The sequence below is a fragment of the Salvelinus fontinalis genome, chromosome 8 (assembly GCF_029448725.1).
Source record: "Salvelinus fontinalis isolate EN_2023a chromosome 8, ASM2944872v1, whole genome shotgun sequence".
In the NCBI taxonomy this organism is placed as follows: Eukaryota; Metazoa; Chordata; class Actinopteri; order Salmoniformes; family Salmonidae; genus Salvelinus; species Salvelinus fontinalis.
Window position 1 is genome coordinate 16,618,582 of NC_074672.1, and position 20,860 is coordinate 16,639,441.

General features: G+C 41.9%; 1 protein-coding gene across 3 annotated transcripts; it reads left to right on the plus strand.

Annotated features, from left to right (window-relative positions):
- The first annotated feature begins 6,678 nt into the window (after positions 1–6,678).
- LOC129860719 (PAN2-PAN3 deadenylation complex catalytic subunit PAN2-like) lies at positions 6,679–19,674 on the plus strand. Of its 3 annotated transcripts, none has more exons than XM_055931405.1 (26): positions 6,679–7,189; positions 7,514–7,814; positions 8,140–8,309; positions 8,569–8,689; positions 8,836–8,913; positions 9,035–9,305; positions 9,403–9,748; positions 10,287–10,383; positions 10,559–10,681; positions 10,844–10,963; positions 11,140–11,268; positions 13,664–13,863; positions 14,069–14,217; positions 14,331–14,437; positions 14,540–14,638; positions 14,884–14,975; positions 15,175–15,316; positions 15,616–15,753; positions 16,583–16,642; positions 16,749–16,839; positions 17,416–17,573; positions 17,839–17,982; positions 18,177–18,356; positions 18,652–18,745; positions 18,874–19,077; positions 19,215–19,674. In XM_055931405.1, the coding sequence occupies exons 2-25, from the start codon at positions 7,527–7,529 to the stop codon at positions 19,062–19,064; spliced, it is 3,588 nt and encodes a 1,195-aa protein (XP_055787380.1). In that variant the 5' UTR covers positions 6,679–7,189; positions 7,514–7,526; the 3' UTR covers positions 19,065–19,077; positions 19,215–19,674. The 3 variants fall into 3 exon arrangements, with proteins under 3 accessions (XP_055787380.1, XP_055787379.1, XP_055787381.1); XM_055931404.1 differs by having other exon boundaries at positions 18,874–19,065; XM_055931406.1 differs by having other exon boundaries at positions 7,519–7,814; positions 18,874–19,065.
- The last annotated feature ends 1,186 nt before the right edge of the window (positions 19,675–20,860 follow it).

A 20,860-nucleotide genomic window follows, 5' to 3' on the forward strand; every position in this document is an offset into this window, starting at 1 on the left:
TTGTAGGCTACTACCCATGAGACCTATAGGCCTATTCCCTCACAATGGCCGGTTTACAATTCTCGTACGTGCCGCTCCATATCTCAAAGCCATATCAAATATCTTGGTTGTAAAATAATTGCTATTGAGATGAATACTGAAAGTTGATAAATACAAATTATACCTACAGAAAGATTAAACTCTCCACTCTTCGACAGGGCCAAGGGTACGAAGCTTCCTAAGCTGTGTTTTTCCCACAATTGCATTTTTAAATGTTATATGATCAGAACAAATTTTCTCTCAAGCACATGGGAGGAGAGGAGAGTGACTCGCCCATCACAGCAGCAGGGCAGACACTTTCATTACATGAATCCATGAGGATAATAGTTTTGACCAATTTATAGTTTTAGCCGCCCCAAAAATAAGACATTTTGAGTGAGGTGACAATGTAGAATGTGCTCTTTCTAGGTTTGTAGGCACCCTTTCTGTTTTTTACGATCCATGATCTTGGCTGTCTAACTGATGACAGAGTCTGGACAGGTCTCTTTGCTAATGCTGCATTTGACTTTGAATGAGTTTGCGTGACCTCAGCTCAGCCTATCAGAAAACCAGCCCGGCCCATCTTGGTAGGGGGGCCGGCCTTTGCCCATTGATCAGCTAAAGGCTCATTATATACTGAACAAAAATATAAACAAAACATGTAACAATTTCAAAGACGATCCCACAGGTGAAGAAGACCGATGTGGAGGTCCTGGGCTGGCATATTTACGCATGGTCTGGGGTTGTGAAGCTGGTTTTACGTATTGCCAAATGCTCTAAAACGACATTGGAGGCAGATTATTGAAGACAAATGAACATTTAATTATCTGGCAACAGCTCTGGCAGACATTTCTGCAGTCAGCGTGTCAATTGCATGCTCCCTCAATCTTGAGACATCTATGGCATTGTGATGTGACACAAAACTGCACATTTTAAAATGGCCTTTTATTGTCTCCAGCACAAGGTGCACCTGTGTAATGATCATGCCGTTTAATCAGATTATTGATATGCCACACCTGTCAGGTGGATGGATTATCTTGGCAAATGATAAATGCTCACTAACAGAGATATGAATAAATGTGTGCACAAAATTTGAGAGAAATAAGCTTTTTGTGCTTATGGAAAATGTATCCCCCCCCCCCCCCCCCAGCTCTAGAAACATGGTACCAACACTTTACATGTTGCATTTGTAACCGATGTGAAATGGCTAGCTAGTTAGCGGTGGTGTGCGCTAATAGTGTTTCAATCGGTGACGTCACCCGCTTTGAGACCTTGAAGTCGTGGTTCCCCTTGCTCCGTGGGTGTCAGTTGTTGATGTGTGCAGAGGGTCCCTGGTTAGCGCCCGGGTTATGGGCGAGGGGACGGACTAAAGTTATACTGTTACACATTTATATTTTTGTTTAGTGTAGATTAGAACAGAGAAATTGCTCAAAAAACAAACAAAAAACATATTTTTCATTGTTTTATTTTTATCAGCAACAAAAAATTAGGAGTGTGTGTCAATTTTGACCAGCCCAGCCAACTAAAAAAATGGTCCAGCCCATCTGGCATTTTCCAGAATTGAAAGGTGGTCAACCCATCCCTACAGTAGATGTAAGGGCAAAAATAGACATGTTATTGACACAACAAGATATCACAACAAGAGTTCAAAGTTAAAAGTTGTTTATTGTTTTAAGCAATTTAACACGTGGAAAATTATATCCAATAATACATACATTTTGTTTAAAAAATATTACATTGGCAGATAAATAGGTGTTAACATAAATGAAATAAGTTAAATAAATACATATGTTAAAAATATGTTAAGTTACTTCACAATTTCATACATTTGATAAATATATTAAGATGAATAGATACATATATAAATATATTCCTAAATATAAACAACTGTTCCAAAGTGGAACACAGGCAGATATATAAGTGTGTTAATGAAATGTTTATGAAACATTGTAATAACATACAACACCACAAAAGTTACTTGTCATTTCAGACTATTTTGACCAAATTGATCGTACAATGAATGTAGATGTCCATCTACTACTAAGTTGTCTAATACTGAAACAGATCACAGATGACGAATCAATTGTGGCCTGCTTCGCGGCTCTAGATACAATATTTAGGCGAATCCAGTATGTGTTTTGCAGGATCACCAGGGGCAAAGACCCGAGCCATGAGGATGGAGAAGGAGAACAGCTTCTCGATATTGTCACGGCACAGTCCTGGCTCTTCCCAGCTGTTCACTTCCTGCCACTTCTCTTCTGAATGAGGATGGGGCTCCTACAAAACAATTAAGAGTAAGGATATGCAGCCCCTCAATTAACAAGTTATTGAAATATGATTCTGTAGATTGAGACATCAGTAGGTTCAGACATCAAATACACTGGACTTACCTTCAATTCTAAAAGGAGTTCTTTCAGTACTGTGTTCACCATCTTTCCAGTTTTTGCACAGTTATTCTTGAACTGACTAATTATCCCAAATACTGTACTGTAGTTCTCCAGAGCAAAAACCATCTTCTTAAGACAAGGCTTAGGTGGAGCATGGTAAAAAAGACAAAAGGTGATTAATCATCTCAGTTTTGTACACTTGGTGTTGTGTATTTGTTTTTCAAAAAATTAGCATTTGTGTCTGACCGATGATAGAATTGGTTAGTGCTTTAAACATTTAGAAAAAATGTGCATTTGTATAACCATTGACCACATATGTGTCTTATTGAAGTTGTTGGTCCAAGTTAACTCACTATCAGAATGGAACCGAAGGGAAGTAGTGACTTACCATTGAATCTGCTCTTAGGTTTTTTGGATCACATTTGTCTGTGGCTTCCACCAGCACTCTTGGCCCTTTGACAACTCTTTCCACATTTTTCAAATGACTGAGCTCCTGCAGGACATGATTAAATGTTTCAGAGGCAGATTCAATACAAGTTGCCTATCTGTGGCAGGCACCTATTAATTTCCACTTCTAACGGCCAGACTACCCACTGGGCACAGACCTCAGTTCAACATCTAGTTTTGATTTACATTTGATTGAGTTGTCAACTAAAGTGAATTTAACTTTTTTTTTAAACACAATGTCATTGGATTTCGGTAAAAAGTTGGGCGGAAAAATGACGAAATGCTCTTAAATGTATTACTTTTGTCAAATCCAATAAATGTCTCACGTTGATTCAACGTCATCACATTGATTTTTGGGGTTGAAATAAAGTGGAAACAACGTTAATTGAACCTGTTTTTAACTAATAGGTACCAAATGTCCCACAAAAGCATCAAGAACCAGGGTAGTTTAGGCCTACTTTAATTCAGTTTTATCATCACCCTACCATTATCAATACTGAATACTGATGATAATCCACTTACCTCAGTTAAGAGTCTTTTAGCAAGTTCATTTAGTTTTAAAGAGCCCTCTGTGACTTTATTCCAACTGATTCCAACTGTTTGGTTAACTGGAGCGCCTAATGCAACTGTAAATACCGCAAGAAGGCTAACAACGGTTATGAACGGCAGGTACATGACTCTGATTTCTTCTACGATTGATTGCAGTTCTGCAGGTCCGTATTGCACGTGTTTATAAATCGCAGTGTCGGTGACATTGCAGCGGAGTCCCTGTCCATTTATATGTTTATACAGGCCGGTGAGTCACGCGAGGACTTTCCCAGGGCATCCTTCAGGTGAGTTTTAGCCTATAGCCAATAGAGTTCAAATGTGGAGTTTCGTTTTCGTTAATGTTGTCCACGCCATATTGTAAAGAATGTGTTTGCAAAGCATTTGACTATTTTCCAAGGACAAATGAACCAATGTTGTCTATTTATTATTGAAATTATTGTAGCGTATGTGTTCACCTGACAGTATGAGTGCAGACAATAAATGCACTTATACCCTATTCAATTTGTAGAGCTTGGGACTTTTATAGAAAATAAGTATGCAAGCTAAAAGTCTTAATTGGCCTAATCGACCCAAACGCACACCTATTCATCAAATGGTTCATAGTGAATACAATTGTTTTGAAGCCTAATTGCTGTTTTATTAAAATATTTGTCTTGTTTATTTAAAAAGGTGTTAAACTGGTTATTTAATAGGCCTAGCCCTATATATTTAAGTTTAAAGTACTCTTGCCTGATGAATATACTTTTTAATAAAAGTATGTTTTATATTTGATAAAATACATTAAGCCAACAACTCTGCATAATGATTCAAACTCTTTCAAACTTTTTGACTCAAAATTATACAAGAAGAATTTCAATTGATGACATTTCATTGATGACATTTCATCAATTACTCTTGTTGGCTAGCTCTGTCATCATCATTTACAGATGGATTTCCTCTTTTGTAATGTATTTTGCAGTTTGGCATCTGTAGAACTACAGCTTTCAAGTGAAATTAGCCAACATTTGTTACATAAAGAACCACTGTGAAATGTACATTAATGGCTTCTAATGTGTGGGGCTGTGAGTAGTGTAAACTTTCCGCTTGCTTCTTGAGCCTCTGACAAATTCTTATCATGAGAAGAATATTTTGTTGACCACTAAAATGGAGGTTAGGCCTACACTGAAAAGTACACAGGCAAATACCGCAATGAATAATGTCATTGTTATGTATAAGTATGAGAACACATCTATTGTTCTTTGTTTAAATTAGAGAACATGTTTTTATTTCACAAGGAAAGATAAAGGGAAGGAAATGTAGAACAGAAATGTATTCAAATTCACTGGTCTGGTGGAGCCAATGTGTGAATATGCATGATCAACACAAAAATGTCTTCAGTTGAGAACAGGCAACTCCCAAAACACAAACACTTGCCATCAGGCCTGTATTAGAATAGTCTATGTTCTGATTCCCACCCAGGTTCAAAACATACATTTCATCAGATCTAGATTAGGACGAAGCATATGCTTGACAAAAAAAACAAAAAAACATTAAATTGTGTGGCCTACTGTACAGGCAAAGAGGTGAGAGTTCAAGGATTTACTTTTCACTGTAAAATTAACATTAGACTACCAACACTTTACCTACAATCGACTGCAATGTTTTTAACATTGAGAGTTTGGAATAACATCAAGACGAAGCAGCTGCATTATAAGTGGGATGCACTGTTGAGTGCAACATCCCAAGGGGTTCGTACTGATTGAATGGAGATTGTGACAGCCGGTTAAATGGCGTCCCTTGAGAAAGCAAGAACAAGATATATGTCAGGAGAAGCACAGTATTATCATAAGGATACGTATACTTGGTATATGGAGGAGGAATGGAGGGAAAAGAGAGGCAGAGGAGGTCTAAGAGAGAGAGGGAGGAAGATGGTGAGCTTGAGTCAGTTCAAAATGGCAGAAAAGGGGAGATGGTTTGTTAAAGAAGAATGGTAGAAAGTATAAGCAGAGTGAGCTGAAGAGAGAAGGAGAAATGGAAAGGAAGGAGGGCAAAGTATCGGAGGTGGTAGGTGTGGTGAAGTTCTCGGAGCCCGAGGCACCAAGGGTTGAGATAAAGCTGAGCCTGTGACAGTAGGAGTGAAGTTTTTGGAAAAAGTGGCCCCTTGCCTTTTGGCTGATCCATTTGTGGTTTCAGGGTGGGTGAAAACAGATTTGGGTACTTTGGAATAGGTAAGGGTAGAAGGCGCTCTGCGTTATACGAATGGGAGCAAGAAATGTGAATTGTTTCACTCTCAAGAAAAGGGCACCATTGAAAGGAGTGATTACTGGGGTAGCAGTAAATGTTAAAGTTGACCAACTGAAGGGGAAGATTCCCGGTGTTTGTGATGCTCGTCATGTGGTGCGACGCAGACAGGGTGGCGAGAGTGGTGAAACAGAAGAGTCATTGTCTGTTCTTTTGAGTTTTGATGTTGATTCTTTGCCCGACAAAGTGATGTTAGGATATATAAGTTATCCTTTACAAACCTTTGTACCGAATTGTTACAGGTGTCAAGCTTATGGGCATGTGGCAGCAGTGTGTAGGAGGGAGGTTCCTAGGTGTGAGAAGTGTGCAGAAGGGCATGAGACAAAGGAATGTGTACCATTGGGGAAAGTAGTGGTATGTGTTAATTGTAGGATTGCTCATGGGGCTGGGGTCAGAAATGTTCTGTGCGAGAGAGGCAGGTGGGTGTTTCCAGGGTTAGAGTAGTGCAGAAGTTGTCATATGCTGAGGCAGTGAAGCAAGTAGAGGAAGATGGGTCAAGGGGGAGGGATCCTGAGAGGAGTAGATCTGTACCAGTACAGAGGGATAGGCCAACAAGTGATACATGTTTCAGTAAGATTGCATTTTTAGCATTTATAGCAATGGTTATCAACTGTACTGCAGGGATGGAATGTACGTTGCAGAAAATGTAGGTTGTGGTGGCAGCAGCAGAGAAGTATTTGGGTGTGCGAGACTTGACATCAGAAGAGTTACAGGGTGTGTTAAGTGGTGATGTCCCATCCTTTCAGGTTGTTGGCATGAGGTAGGACTAAATAGATTTAAATTGTGAAGTAGGGTGATATTTATATTTTTTTGTTTTTTGAATTTCTGTTGATAATGTAGTGTTAGATGGTAGGGTATTTGTTTATTTATTTTTCAAGCAAAGTATAAGGGAGTTGTACTCCAGTTTAGTAGGTGGCGGTAATGCAACATATTGGATGAAGAATAAGAAAATTGAGGGTTGGTTCTGAACTTTGTCGTTCCGTGAATGTAGCGACACTATTTGCTCCGGAAGTACTTGGTTGCTCGTTGGTTTTATTGTTATTATGAATGAAACAATCATGGACGCAAAGAAATCTACATAACAAAATTAGCAACTGAGAAGCTATACTTTTAGTCAATTATTAATGTCTTCGTTTCCATTGATTTTGAACATGGGATTCGTATTAGGAGTTGTGTTATGCAAACTGTAGCTCATGCTTACTAACGTCGCTAACGTCAGTTAGCTAGCAAACAGTTGCATGAAATCCGCACATGTTGGGCCGATACAGCAAACTAGTTTGTTTTCTTTTAATTGCCTTAAAAATAATGAACACTGTACTATTGCAATCCAGTATAGCAATATTGTAATTCTTACTTAGTTTACGAATACAGCAAACCAACAACTATAGCCCTGATGGTTACCTATTATGCTTAGCATGCTGACAGGGCTAGATTAGCTGGGGTGTAATCATTAGTCCAAACAGTTGCAAAACGTGCAACTAAAATAAGTTTCTATTGGACAAATTCAGGTAAGTCCCATATACCTCAGCGGTAAATTCTTCCACATTTCATTATGTTTGCTTCCGTTTAAAAAACGTTTTGGAACAGAATCTGCGGAATTAATACACCTCTGTTACGCCAAGAGGTCACTGGTGTTGTTCATTTATTTATTTTTATTGAACCTTTATTTAACTCTGCTAGTCAGTTAAGAACAAATTCTATATATACAATGATGGCCTAATGAGAATGCTACCTAAATATAATTCATAATCTGTAGCTAACTGGCTATTACAGTCGGTCTATAATCCAATTTGCAAGCCTATTTGAACAACATGCACCCATTTTATTTCCAGGACAGATGTCCTCATGATGAATTTTGATGGTCTGGACCCAGGAATGGGTGAATACGCATCCGCCCTCCATGGGAATCTAGAGCCGAGTAGGGAGCCCTCGATGGATCCACGACTCAATCCGGGTTTGTTGCAAGGTGTGGAGCTTGATCCAGAGGGTCTTCCCGTGGCCGTACCCGAGTCTGTGCACATGATGGAGGGGATGTTCTCTGAGCTCCATAGTGTGCATGCAGAGGTGGGCGTTCCTGTCACAGCAACTCACTTTGACCTGCAAGAGGAGCTACTCTGGATGGGAAACCACAGGGTAAGAGACAAATTATTATGTGCGAAAATAGGGTAATTCCATGTAATTTCAGCAAGCCACTATCTTAGATTATCTTAGATGGTACCAATATTAGCATTTTCACGCTTCATATCCAAGTAATCTATAAGTAACATCATTGTGTTACGCAGTACTTTTTGGTGGAACAACCCAATAGGGTATTACTAGTACTTGGACCATGTGTGTCCCCAAATGTTTTGTTCACTTTTGTTTCAGTTGGCACTTTTTGTGTAATTTTGCAATATGGGCTATTCGGCACCTTTTTTCCCAGTGATATTAACTTGTTTCCCCACTCTCTTTTCCATAGGGACATGCAATGTCCTTCTTTGGTTCGACCATGGGCCGCTACTCATCTTTCCAGGCGCACTCGACTGATGACATTCGTCAGATTCAGAGCATGGAGACAGGTGTTCTGTTTCTCTCTAAGAGTAATCTCAAATGCCAAACTCGTGGAGGCCTCGTAATGTTCGACTACCCGTGAGTGTCATGCAAAAGCTTTTGCACATTGTAGTTCTTACTGATTTAGTTCTCACTGATAACCCATTAATGTTATTATGCGAGCCATGCAGCCATGTTTGCTTCGGTTCAAAGGTGGGTGCTGAAATGATGCTTGCAAAAATGTATCTGTAGAATCAACATACAGTTGAAGCAAAGTTACAGCTTCAGTTTGGATGTGCATCTTGAATACTGTACAGTATAGTGCAATTGTCTTAATTAATGAATGTGTACATTTCAGAATGGAGGAGGGAGCTGACATGCATAGTCTGCTTATGACAGAAAACAATGCAATGCTCATGGGTGGACTACAGAATTATGTGCTTGAATTTGACCTTAATACTGTGCAGCAGACCCAAAAGGTATTGCATAACATCAGCATGTGAAAATATAACTATAGTTGCAATAAATAATTTTGCCTGTATTTTTTGGCCTATAGGCTCTTGAAAATAAGTGATTGAATAGATGAATAATTGTAAATATTGTGATCTTTCCTTCCAATGCCTAGTTCACAGTCGAGGCTCCAGGGGTAGCTATCATGCGGCAGTCCAATCGTTTCTTATTCTGTGGGAACACATCTGGGAAGGTAAGGACAACAAGAGAGGCCCAAGGCCACCCATGTTTCTCAGTGTTTGGAAAATGCTACTCTGGCTTTTTACATCCTTAACCATTCGTTTAGCTCATCATCTTGCCTCCCACAAAACCAGGTGTCCCTTTGTGACCTGCGCACCTTCAAGCTAGAACATGAGTTTGATGCCTTCTCCGGGAGCCTGTCAGACTTCGATGTCCATGGCAACCTCCTGGCTGCATGTGGGTTCTCCAGTCGAGGGCTGAACAGACTGGCGTGTGACCGCTTCCTCATGGTGTTTGACCTGCGCATGATGCGCACTGTGACACCACTCCAGGTGCACGTGGACCCCCTCTTCTTGCGCTTCATCCCTACATACACGTCACGCCTGGCCATCATCTCACAGACAGGTATTGATCAAATGGGGGATGTGTTTGTTATGTAGCCTGCTAGCTGTATTTATCAGACTGCAGAAAATAATTGACCATCTTTTCCCTCCATCCTCAGGAGAGTGTCAGTTCTGTGAGCCCACAGGACTAGCCAACCTGGCTGACGTCTTCCATGTCAACACCGTGGGCCAGTTGCTCATGAGCTTTGATGTGTCTTCCAGCAAGCAGGCTTTGGCTTTTGGGGACTCTGGGGGAGGTGTGCACCTTTGGTCAGACGCCCCAGAAGTCTCCTACAACAGCTACTCACGGGAGACAGAGTTTGCGCTGCCCTGTCTGGTAGACTCCTTGCCTCAGCTAGACTGGAGCCATGACCTGTTGCCCTTGTCCCTCATCCCCATGCCTTTGAACAGCTCAGAGCCGCTGCTGTCAGACTGGGTCACCACACAGGCCACTCCCAGCCCTAGGTACTTAACATCATTACATTTAAGTCATTTAGCAGACGCTCTTATCCAGAGCGACTTACAAATTGGAAAGTTCATACATATTCATCCTGGTCCCCCCGTGGGAATTGAACCCACAACCCTGGAGTTGCAAGCGCCATGCTCTACCAACTGAGCCACACAGGACCAACACATTGTTTTAAGACAAGTGTTGTGTCCTTTTGGGACTTTGATCTGCTGAAGTAGGCTATGGGGTGAATTCACTGCACCTTGAGCTGGGGCAATGCCAATCTCTTCCCAAAAGTTCCCGTAGATGTATTCTCTTGTGCCAGAAGGATCAATTGTCTTCTCCCCTCTCCCGAAAAGTGTATTTTCTTGCTACCACAGATTGCTGAGGTAACATTTTTTTACGACTGTGGTATGTGGTTGTCCCACCTAGCTGTCTTAAGATGAATGCACGAACTGTAAGTCACTCTGGATAAGAGTGTCTGCTAAAGGACTAAAATGTAAATGACTAAGTTAAAGTAAGTATAAAAATATTTCTCACCTTTTTATCCTCCAGACGAGCACCTCCAGTGGACCCAGAGATCCTGCGCACTATGAACTCTGTAGGGTTCATTGGTTATGCTCCCAATCCTCGCACACGTCCCCGGAACCAGGTACATCAATCATCCACAAATTCAGTGTATTTTTTTTAACATCAGAAGCAATGGGTTTTCATCCATTTTTTTTTGTCCAGGCAGTGTTATCCAGGAAGAGTTGGATACTGAACTATGCTTGGCTTGTATAGAAATCCTCTCTTGGTGACCCAATGACTTGTTTGCTGTGTTTCAGGTTCCTTACAAGATCAAGGAGGTGGAGCTGGACTATGATAACTACAATCAGGGTGTTACTGAGTCTCTTCTTGGTCGAGATGAAGAACCACACCTGTACATGGTGCCCAAGAAATACAGGAAGGTGTGTCTCTTTACTAATTACATTGTTATCTACCTGTAATTTTGAAATGTGTGGTTTATTAGTATGAATATGTGTTATGAGCACAGTTCAATGTGGGTGATGAGGCTAGCTTGTTGTGGTAACGTTAAGACCTGACATCTTGGGTTGTTTTGTGTCCATCAGGTCACTATCAAATACTCCAAACTTGGCCTGGAGGACTTTGACTTCAAACATTACAACAGGACTCTGTTTGCTGGTCTTGAACCTCACATTCCCAATGCTTACTGCAACTGCATGATCCAGGTGAGAATCGGAAATGAGTGGTATTTATTTATATACTGTAAGTATACTAAGGTTGATTTATATTTGTTTAGTTTATCGAGCTCATGATTATTTGTACATTATTTGTTCCCATTTACAAATGAAAATGTTGTAAGATTATTTCATTGTGTGTTTTCCCTGTGTGTCTAATTGGTTAGGTGTTGTATTTCCTGGAGCCAATCCGCTGCCTGGTCCAGAACCACCTGTGTCAGAAGGAGTTCTGTCTGGCGTGTGAGCTGGGCTTCCTCTTCCACATGCTGGACCTGTCACGAGGAGACCCCTGTCAGGTAGCCACCGATCATAGGAATAGAAAGGCCTTCTCCATTCAAGTCAATGATGGCATAATGGGTGGACTGGCAGCCATTTTGAGTGTACCCGTGCCAGGAAGTAAATGCAGGAGTTATTCCCTTCAATCTGTGCTGTGATTTGTTAAGTTAACTCAACCGACATAGATGTGGTAAATAAATCAATGGAACGCAGACTGTGGGGGATAGAAGGTTGCCAGATTGGGGCACATTCAACAAATCTAAACTAACGAAGTGGTTATTCATCAAATCCGTCATGATTGATGTGTTGACTAAAGTCTGATGGTGCATACATTTAGCTATTTTTGCTGCATTTAGAAGTTGTCCCTTTTCAGGTTTAGAAGTGACTGCTAAATGCTACTCCCATTCGTATAAACTGGTAGCATAGCTAGCATACAGAAATCAGTGGTGGTAGTGAGTCGTTTTTAACTGTAATGCAATTGACTGGTGATGATGACATGAACATGTATTGGGTTTCACATCCATACAGCATTATACTCAGATTTTTTACCTCAACAGTGTGAAGTACACATAAACACTGAACAAAAATATAAACGCAACATACAACAATTTCAAAGATTTTACTGAGTTTCAGTTAAGGATCTGGGTAGGAAAAACTTATCCAAAACTGTACCTTAGAGGAACCTTCGAGATACATAGTTGACCTAGCACTCTGATTTATACACCAAATCTAGCAATCACACTTCTGCCAGACTGACCTGGTTGAGGGTGACAAACTCAGCGTCCAGTCCCACGAGGTCTCCGGCCTGGGGCATCTCACTGACCATGAGGGGGATGAAAGTGGCGTGGCTCTTCTTCTGCTTCCTCGCCAGTGATGCCTCTGTCAGCAGCACACTGGCCTCGATGGGAAGTGTTTTTAACTGGGAAAGACTGACAGAAATCAAGTGTTGGGGTGGGGGTGTTATCAAACGGGTAATAAGTGCAGTCACACACAGTACCACAAACACCACTTCTTTAGCTTGAAGACCATGCCTTTGTACAGAGACGGAAACTGGTACAAAATACAAAAAAGGTGGACCGCAAGACTATGTGGAGTTAAATACACTGAGTATATCAAAAATGAAGACCCCCCCTCCCCCCACACACACACACACACTTTTGCCCTCAGAACAGTCTCCATTCGGGGCATGGACTCTACAAGGTGTCGAAAGTGTTCAACAGGGATGCTGGCCCATGTTGACCCCAATGCTTCCCACAGTTGTGTCAAGTTGGCTTAAAAATCCTTCTTTAACCTGTCTCCTCCCTTTCATATACACTGGTTGAAGTGGATTTAACAAGTGACATCAATAAGGGATCATAGCTTTCACATGGATTCACCAAGCCAGTCTATCATGGAAAGAGCACGTGTCCTTAACGTTTTGTATACTCGGTGTAATTTAAGTGCCTAGGTGCAAAATAAAGTAACAGGGTTGATGTTTTCATGTTAAGTCAGCCATTTTTAAAAAATGGAAATGTCTGAAACTGTGTACGTTTTACTTGTGGATATTGAACATAAAAATCTAAACTCAAGATGGGCGGCAGGTAGCCTAGCTGTTAAGAGCGTTGGGACTGTATCTGAAAGGTTGCTGGTTCGAATCCCCGAGCCGACCAGGTGAAAAATCAGTCGTTATGCCCTTGAGCAAGTCACTAACCCTAATTGCTCTTGTAAGTCGCTCTGGATAAGAGCGTCTGCTAAAAGACTACTATGTCAATGTAATGTGTAAATCTATTTGTCTACATGCCATTTTAAAAACAATGCAGCTATTGGAGTAAACCTATTTTGGGTTAAGACAAGTAACCATGAGTAAGAATAAGACATCTGATTAACACTTCATTTATAACGGTTGGTTTAATTATAGCTAATAAATAACCAAATCATTGACGCATCAATAGATAAGAGAAATCCATGTCTCTTATCTGCCCTGCGAGCCGGTTGGCATACGTGTCACCTTCATCTGATTGGTCGTTTCCCATGAACGGTAAACCGGCATACGCGTTATCGCACTTCCTCATTTGATTGGTCGAGTCGGTGGGCCTTCTGACTTTGGCTGTGGTAACAAGTGACGACCTGTAGGGTCAGAGGTTCCAAGCCACTCTATTCATTCTAGCTCTATGCCACCGACAGCCATGACACATCTCACACTCTGTCATATGGTCCATCTCTCAATTCAAAAGCATAGACCCCTGTAGTAATGTTCTTATGTAGATGTAATAGAGTTGTAATAAAGAGTTTGATGCAGTTGTAATAGAGGTAATAGAGTACTGTAATGTGTTTATGTATGCACTGAACTGACGGACCATAATTGAACCATCCTGCTGCCTACTCCCATGGCCATTCACTCATTGCAACCACTGTCCCCTCTAACCCCTCTCAAAGGCCAGTAATTTCCTCCGAGCTTTCCGAACAATCCCAGAGGCGTCTGCCCTGGGCCTAATCCTGGCTGACTCTGATGAGCAGACGGGGAAGGCCAGGCTGGGTCGTCTCATCCAGAGCTGGAACCGCTTCATTCTAACCCAGCTCCACCAGGAGACCCAGGAGCAGGAGGGGCCACAGGCCTACCGAGGAGCCAGCAGCAGGTGACACCTTTTTCCTTTTGTTTTACATTTTTAACAGCCCCCGCCCCCCAAAAAGATACTAGTTAAAATGATGTGCATTTCTTAAACTCTCAATGTTAGGAAGTAAATCAGCTTTTAACATTTCTTTAGTGTATACTAGAGCATCTTCTATTTGTGTTTAGTGGTGACTTTGGCTTGATAATTCTTTAATGCTCTGTTGGGACAGTGCTCTGGGTTCCTCAGGCGAGTCTGTCATCGGAAGGCAGTTTGGGTGTGAGGTTGAGAACAGCAGCCTGTGTCGCTGTGGAAAGGAGACAGTACGCTCCTCTCTCACCTTGCTCTTCACCATGCACTACCCTGAGCAGAACTCACTTGGTAAGTTTTCCCCTAATCATCTTTACTCTGCAAGTATTTGACTAGTATCACTGTTATTTGGGTAGTACAATTGATCATATATTGATGTTTTACTGTAAACCCTATTCTGTTAGATAAGACGATAAAGGAGTACGACTTTGCTGAGATCCTGAAGAAGAGTATATGTCTGGAGCAGAGTACACAGGCATGGTGTGAGAACTGTGAAAAGTACCAGCCCACAGTAAGTGACACTTTTTAAAAACCTTTTTTAGTTTTAAAATTGGTTTGTTTATTGTTTGAGTCGATTCTTTAATGTGTTTTTCCTGTATCCATCTATCGCTAGGTGCAGACACGGAACATCCGCTGCCTTCCTGATGTACTGGTCATTAACTGTGAGGTGAACAGTGTCAAAGAAGCTGAGTTCTGGAAGGCTCAGGCAGAGGTGAGCTCTTAAATCCAAACCATAATCGACCGCTTGAGTTTTTCCTCCTACAATGGCAAATGCTGAATACAGACTGCTATTGATATTTACAATGACATGATGGCCATATATTTACAGGAGCTACAGGAGCACATTACAGATTTAGTACTTCTATTATCCCGATGGTGTTGTTTGTGTTTCCAGTGTCAGTAATATTTTGCCACAAAGTTATTATAGTGAATCAAGCTGTTCCTCTCTCTCCACAGTACGCTTTCATCAAGGCCAAGAAGAAAGAGGAAATGGAACCCCATAAGCCCAAAGAACCTCCACCACAACAACCAACTGAGTGGTGCTTAGAGTACGAATGATGAACCTTTCCACATATTTGGCTAGTGAGAGTTCATACTCTCAGGAAATATTGATGGGAAAGCTTGTTAAAACAATGATCATCTGACATTTTGTTTTTTAAATGTTACCCTGCATCGGGGCCAATTCAGGAAGTAAACTGAAATACAAATTTCCCTCAATGCACTTTTGATAACCTCCATGTTGTTTAGGGATGGGCTGGTCAATACGGAGGGCCTGACCTTTGACACCAGAGTGGAGGACCTGCGTCACATCTGGATCCCTCTCACTCTGAAGATGTCCATCAGCAAAAGCCAGGGCCTGGAGATAAGCAGTTGGCCAGAGGAAGAAGAGGTGAGAGAAGGGTTTCAAAATTCTGGGATTTTTTTTTAGAATCCCTGGTTTTCAAGAAATCCAGGGAATTGATTGAAAGTTCAAAGAATTGTGCAACCCTAGGTGAGAGACACAGAACAGCCAACAACTACTTTTACTTCACATTCATAGGTTCACTCACCAAATCATTTTCCAAGATGTTTTTTCCATTTGGCTCCTTCTAGCTTGTTTTTGTTTTTCCGTACTGGTTTTAGTTTAATAGAATGAACTGTATTAGTACTGTATGTATGAAAATGCTTTTTCTTTAACCAATCGTTTAGCTGAGCTCCACTGAGGAGGCTGAAGGAGCGTCTCTCTATGATTTGGTGGTTACTGTGCCTCATGTACTGGACGCTCGAACCGGGGGAAACCTGGTAGCACACATCAAAGTGGGAGAGACCTATCACGTCAGAAAAGAGGTGAGTGGATGGATAGATCTGTTAGAGCCAAAGTAAGAACATCAACAGACATCAGGAGAATGGAAAGCTACACTGAGTGTACAAAACATTGAGAACACCTGCTCTTTCCATGACAGATTGACCAGGTCAATCCAGGTGAATGCTATAATCCCTTATTGATGTCACTTGTTAAACCCACTTCAATCAGTGTAGATGATGGGGAGGAGACATTAAAGAAGGATTTTTAAGCATTTAGACTGATTGTGTATGTGTGCCATCACATCCGGCTGTGATTGAGAGTCCCATAGGGCGGCGCACAATTGGCCCAGCATCGTCCAGATAGGCCGTCATTGTAAATAAGAATTTGTTCTTAACTGACTTGCCTAGTTAAATAAAGGTTACATTTAAAAATAAAAAATAAATGAAAGATGTAGAGGGTGAATGGCCAAGACAAAATATGTAAGTGTTTTTTGAAAGGGGTATGCTAGTAGGATGCCAAGCGCACCGGTTTGTGTCAAGAACTGCAATGCTGCTGGGTTTTCCATGCTCAACAGTTTCCCGTGTGTATCAAGAATGATCCACCACTTAAAGGACATCGACCAGCCAACTTGACACAACTGTGGGAAGCATTGGGGTCAACATGGGCCAGCATCCCTGTGAAACGCTTTCGTCTCCTTGTAGATTCCATGCCCTGACGAATTGAGTCTGTTCTGAGGGCAAAGGGGGGGGGGGTTAACTCAATATTAGGAAGGAATTCTTAGTGTTTTGTACACTCATTGTATATATGCTAATAATAATAATGTGAAAACCATATTTGACTCATTTATTTTTGTTCATGTTGCGGTTTAAGGGGGTAACACACCAGCAGTGGTATCTATTCAATGATTTCCTGATTGAGCCAATTGACAAGGTCATCTTTGATTACTCATTGAATCAACATATCAAATATCTTATTAATTCCTCAAATATAACAGGAGTCTACAATAAGTGTTTGTGTTTTTGTTTGTGTGTTTCAGGCGGAAGCAGCACAGTTTGATGTGAACTGGAAGGTGCCTGCTATCTTGTATTACGCCAAGAGAAACTACCACTCCAAATACGACCTACGCAGTAAGCAATCCACTCATTGGCAGTATGTCCAACTGGCCTCACAACCGCAGACTACATGTATGGCGTCGTGTGTGCGAGCGGTTGGCCGATGTCAACGTTTTGAACAAAGTGCCCCATGGTGGCGGTGGGGTTATGGTATGGGCAGGCATAAACACAATTGCATTTTATCGATGCCAATTTGAATGCACAGAAATACCATGACGAGATCGTGAGTGAGACCCATTGTGAGGCCCAATTTTTTAAGGCATCTGTGACCACGAGATGCATATCTGTATTCCCAGTCATGTGAAATCCATAGATTAGGGCCTAATGAAAGTATTTCAATTGACTGATTTCCTTATATGAACTGTAACTTGGTAAAATCTTTGAAATTGTTGCAAGTTGTGTTCATAATTTTGTTCAGTATACATAACACGTCAGGATATTTGTCTTGGTGTCATTCCAAAGCAGTACGCAACATAACCTTGACCTCCTCTGTGAAGATGGGTGGTGTTTGTGGTACTGTGTGTGACTGCACTTATTACCTGTTTGATAACACCCCCACCCCAAAACTTGATTTCTGTCGGTCTTTCCCAGTTAAAAACCCCATCGAGGCCAGTGTGCTGCTGACAGAGGCATCACTGGCGAGGAAGCAGAGGAAGAGCCACGCCACATTCATCCCCCTCATGGTCAGTGAGATGCCCCAGGCCGGAGACCTCGTGGGACTGGACGCTGAGTTTGTAACCCTCAACCAGGTCAGTCTGGCAGAAATGTGATTGCTAGATTTGGTGTATAAGTCAGAGTGCTAGGTCAACTATGTATCTAGAAGGTTCCTTTTCAGCTACGGTTTTGGAATAGTTTTGCCTACCCAGATCCTAACCGTAATCATTAAATAGGTGTATAGGAGGGGCAGCTTCACCCTACCATCTTAGAAATTATGCTAATAATCAACATCTCTGCTTGGAGATCCACTGTTTAAATCCCCCCCTATGGATCAAATCCATGTCTTTGGGTATGTAGGAGGAGGCAGAGCTACGCAGCGACGGTACCAAGTCTACCATTAAGCCCAGTCAGATGTCTGTGGCACGGATCACCTGTGTGCGCGGTCAGGGTCCCAACGATGGAGTACCATTCATCGACGACTACATCTCCACTCAGGAGCAGGTAATGCAGCCCCTCTCGACCTGGCGATAATATGAGTACTTTAACAGGATGGATGGATGTTCCGATAATTATTGCTTTGCAGTAAAATTGGATGTTAAATAACCACGAACAATACAGCTTCTTAACAAAAATACCTAAATTCAACTCATCTTAGTTCTTGAAGTTGAATCTACTTCACTCTTTTGCTGGTGCAGGTGGTGGACTATCTGACCCAGTACTCAGGCATCAAACCAGGGGACCTAGATGCTAAGATTTCCTCTAAGCACTTGACCACTCTGAAGTCAACTTACCTGAAGCTGCGCTTCCTCATTGACACCGGAGTGCGCTTTGTTGGCCATGGTTTACAAAAGGACTTCCGGGTTATAAATTTGCTGGTAAATTTGTATACTTAATATATCGGATTGTGAAATTGAACCAAATTTACCTGTTTCTATACCCCTGGCTGCAGTTTTAGTAAAGATTATGGTCCGGTTTCCCAGACACAGATTAAGCCTCGGACTAAAAAGAATGCTCAATGGAAAATGTCCTTAAAATGGCTTTTTAGTCCAGAACCAATCTTAATCTGTGTCCAGTATTCCATCCCTATTGGTTAGCTAGAAACAGTAGACAGGGTCATTTCAGTGGAGGGAGTTTGGGAGCTCATCTGTGTTTTTATGTTTCCTTGCTCAGGTGCTGAAGGATCAGGTAGTTGACACAGTCTACCTGTTCCATATGCCTCGTAAGAGGATGATCTCTCTGCGCTTTCTCGCCTGGTACTTCCTGGGTAAGAGTTTATACTCCTCAACCACTGTTTTGTTCATATAGAAATTACTTCTTAGTCTGACATTTTCCAAATTTCTCCATGTAACACAAAATTGTGTGAAAAGGCAAAACTGCTACTTGCTTCTCCAGACCTTAACATCCAGGGTGAAACCCATGACAGTATCGAGGATGCACGCACCGCACTTTCGCTGTACAATAAGTACCTGGAACTGAGTCGTGGAGGAGGAAACAACGAAGTCCGCAAAGTTCTGAAGGGACTCTACGAGAAAGGCCGCAAGATGGACTGGAAAGTCCCGGACTGTGACACAGGAGATGGTTAAGGTAGCCCAAAAAGTATGAAACTGGCATAGCATTAGAGAGTGTAATGTTGGTGGGGTTTAGAAATGATTGAGATTAACTAAACTTTACTTACTATTATTAGCAGTTTACAGTATCAATCCACACTAATTAAATGTGGTCCCCTCCCACAGGTACAGTTGTCTTTCCCTCAATGACGGGACTGTGAAGAGGGCCTGAAGACAAACTGATTCACTCTCTATTTCAATCAGCTTTTTCTTTTGTATTGTTACACCTAGGGCTAACACAATTACCGTACAACCGTTTAACCAAGAGTTATGGATGAAGACCGTCATGAAAATAAAATAACTGTATTTTTTTGTTGTTGCTATTTTAAAGGTTATAATGATGACCGTGGTAATTTGGCTGACCAATAACCGCCATCAAAAATTCCATGACGTCGCAGCCCTAATTACAATAAGTTCAATAAGACCCCCATACATGAAACTGTCATCGACAAGAGCAGAATCCTGACCGAGGTTGTGTCAGTGTCCCAACTTTCCACATAATCTTGCTTGCCTGTACAGAATTTGAATAAGGACTGAACAGTTTTGATCTTCTCCAAAGCATAAACCAAAACTATTTCTGATTTAATTTTTCCTTTTCTATTTTTCATTAGATTTGTAAAGAATGTTTTTTATTATGCTGTACATTATGCTGCTTACATGGGCAAAGAATAGTATTTTGAAAATGTGCTGAAGTTTTTGTAGTGATGTTTCTAGAGGCCTGTAATTAAAACAGAATATAAACTCAGCAAAAAAAGAAACTTACCTTTTTCAGGACCCTGTCTTCCAAATAACTTCACAGATCTTCATTGTAAAGGGTTTAAACACTGTTTCCCATGCTTGTTCAATGAACCATAAACAATTAATGAACATGCACCTGTGGAACGGTCGTTAAGACACAAACAGCTTACAGACGGTAGTCAATTATAGGTCACAGTTATGAAAACTTAAGACACTAAAGATGCCTTTCTACTGACACCAAAAGAAAGATGCCCAGGGTCCCTGCTCATCTGCATGAACGTGCCTTAGGCATGCTGCAAGGAGGCATGAGGACTGCAGATGTGGCCAGGGCAATAAATTGCAATGTCCGGACTGTGAGATGCCTAAGACAGCGCTACAGGGAGACAGGACATACAGCTGATTGTCCTCGCAGTGGCAGACCACGTGTAACAACACCTGCACAGGATTGGTACATCTGAACATCACACCTGCGGGTCACGGTACAGGATGGCAACAATAACCCCCCGAGTTACACCAGGAACGCACAATCCCTCCATCAGTGCTCAGACTGTCCACAATAGGCTGAGAGAGGCTGGACTGAGGGCTTGTAGGCCTGTTGTAAGGCAGGTCCTCACCAGACATCACCGGCAACAACATCGCCTATGGGCACAAACCCACCGTCGTTGGACCAGACAGGACTGGCAAAAAGTGCTCTTTACTGATGAGTTGCGGTTTTGTCTCAGAAGGGGTGATGGTCGGAGTCGTGTTTATCGTCGAAGGAATGAGCGAGGCCTGTACTCTGGAGCGGGATCGATTTGGAGGTAGAGGGTCCGTCATGGTCTGGGGCGGTGTGTCACAGCATCATCAGACTGAGCTTGTTGTCATTGTAGGCAATCTCAACACTGCGTTACAGGAGACATCCTGCAAGGCGGGAATGTCTGTTCTGCTATGGCCAGCGAATTGCCCGGATCTCAATCCCATTGAGCACGTCTGGGACCTGTTGGATCGGAGTGTGAGGGTTAGGGCCATTCCCCCGAGAAATGTCCGGGAACTTG

Excerpts from the sequence above, each read along its gene's own strand:
- LOC129860719 (XM_055931405.1), top strand. The coding sequence starts at position 7,527 with ATGATGAATTTTGATGGTCTGGACCCAGGAATGGGTGAATACGCATCC. Across the intron at positions 8,310-8,568 it reads CTCGTAATGTTCGACTACCC|AATGGAGGAGGGAGCTGACA; the intron begins GTGAGTGTCATG and ends TGTACATTTCAG. Across the intron at positions 8,690-8,835 it reads CTGTGCAGCAGACCCAAAAG|TTCACAGTCGAGGCTCCAGG; the intron begins GTATTGCATAAC and ends TCCAATGCCTAG.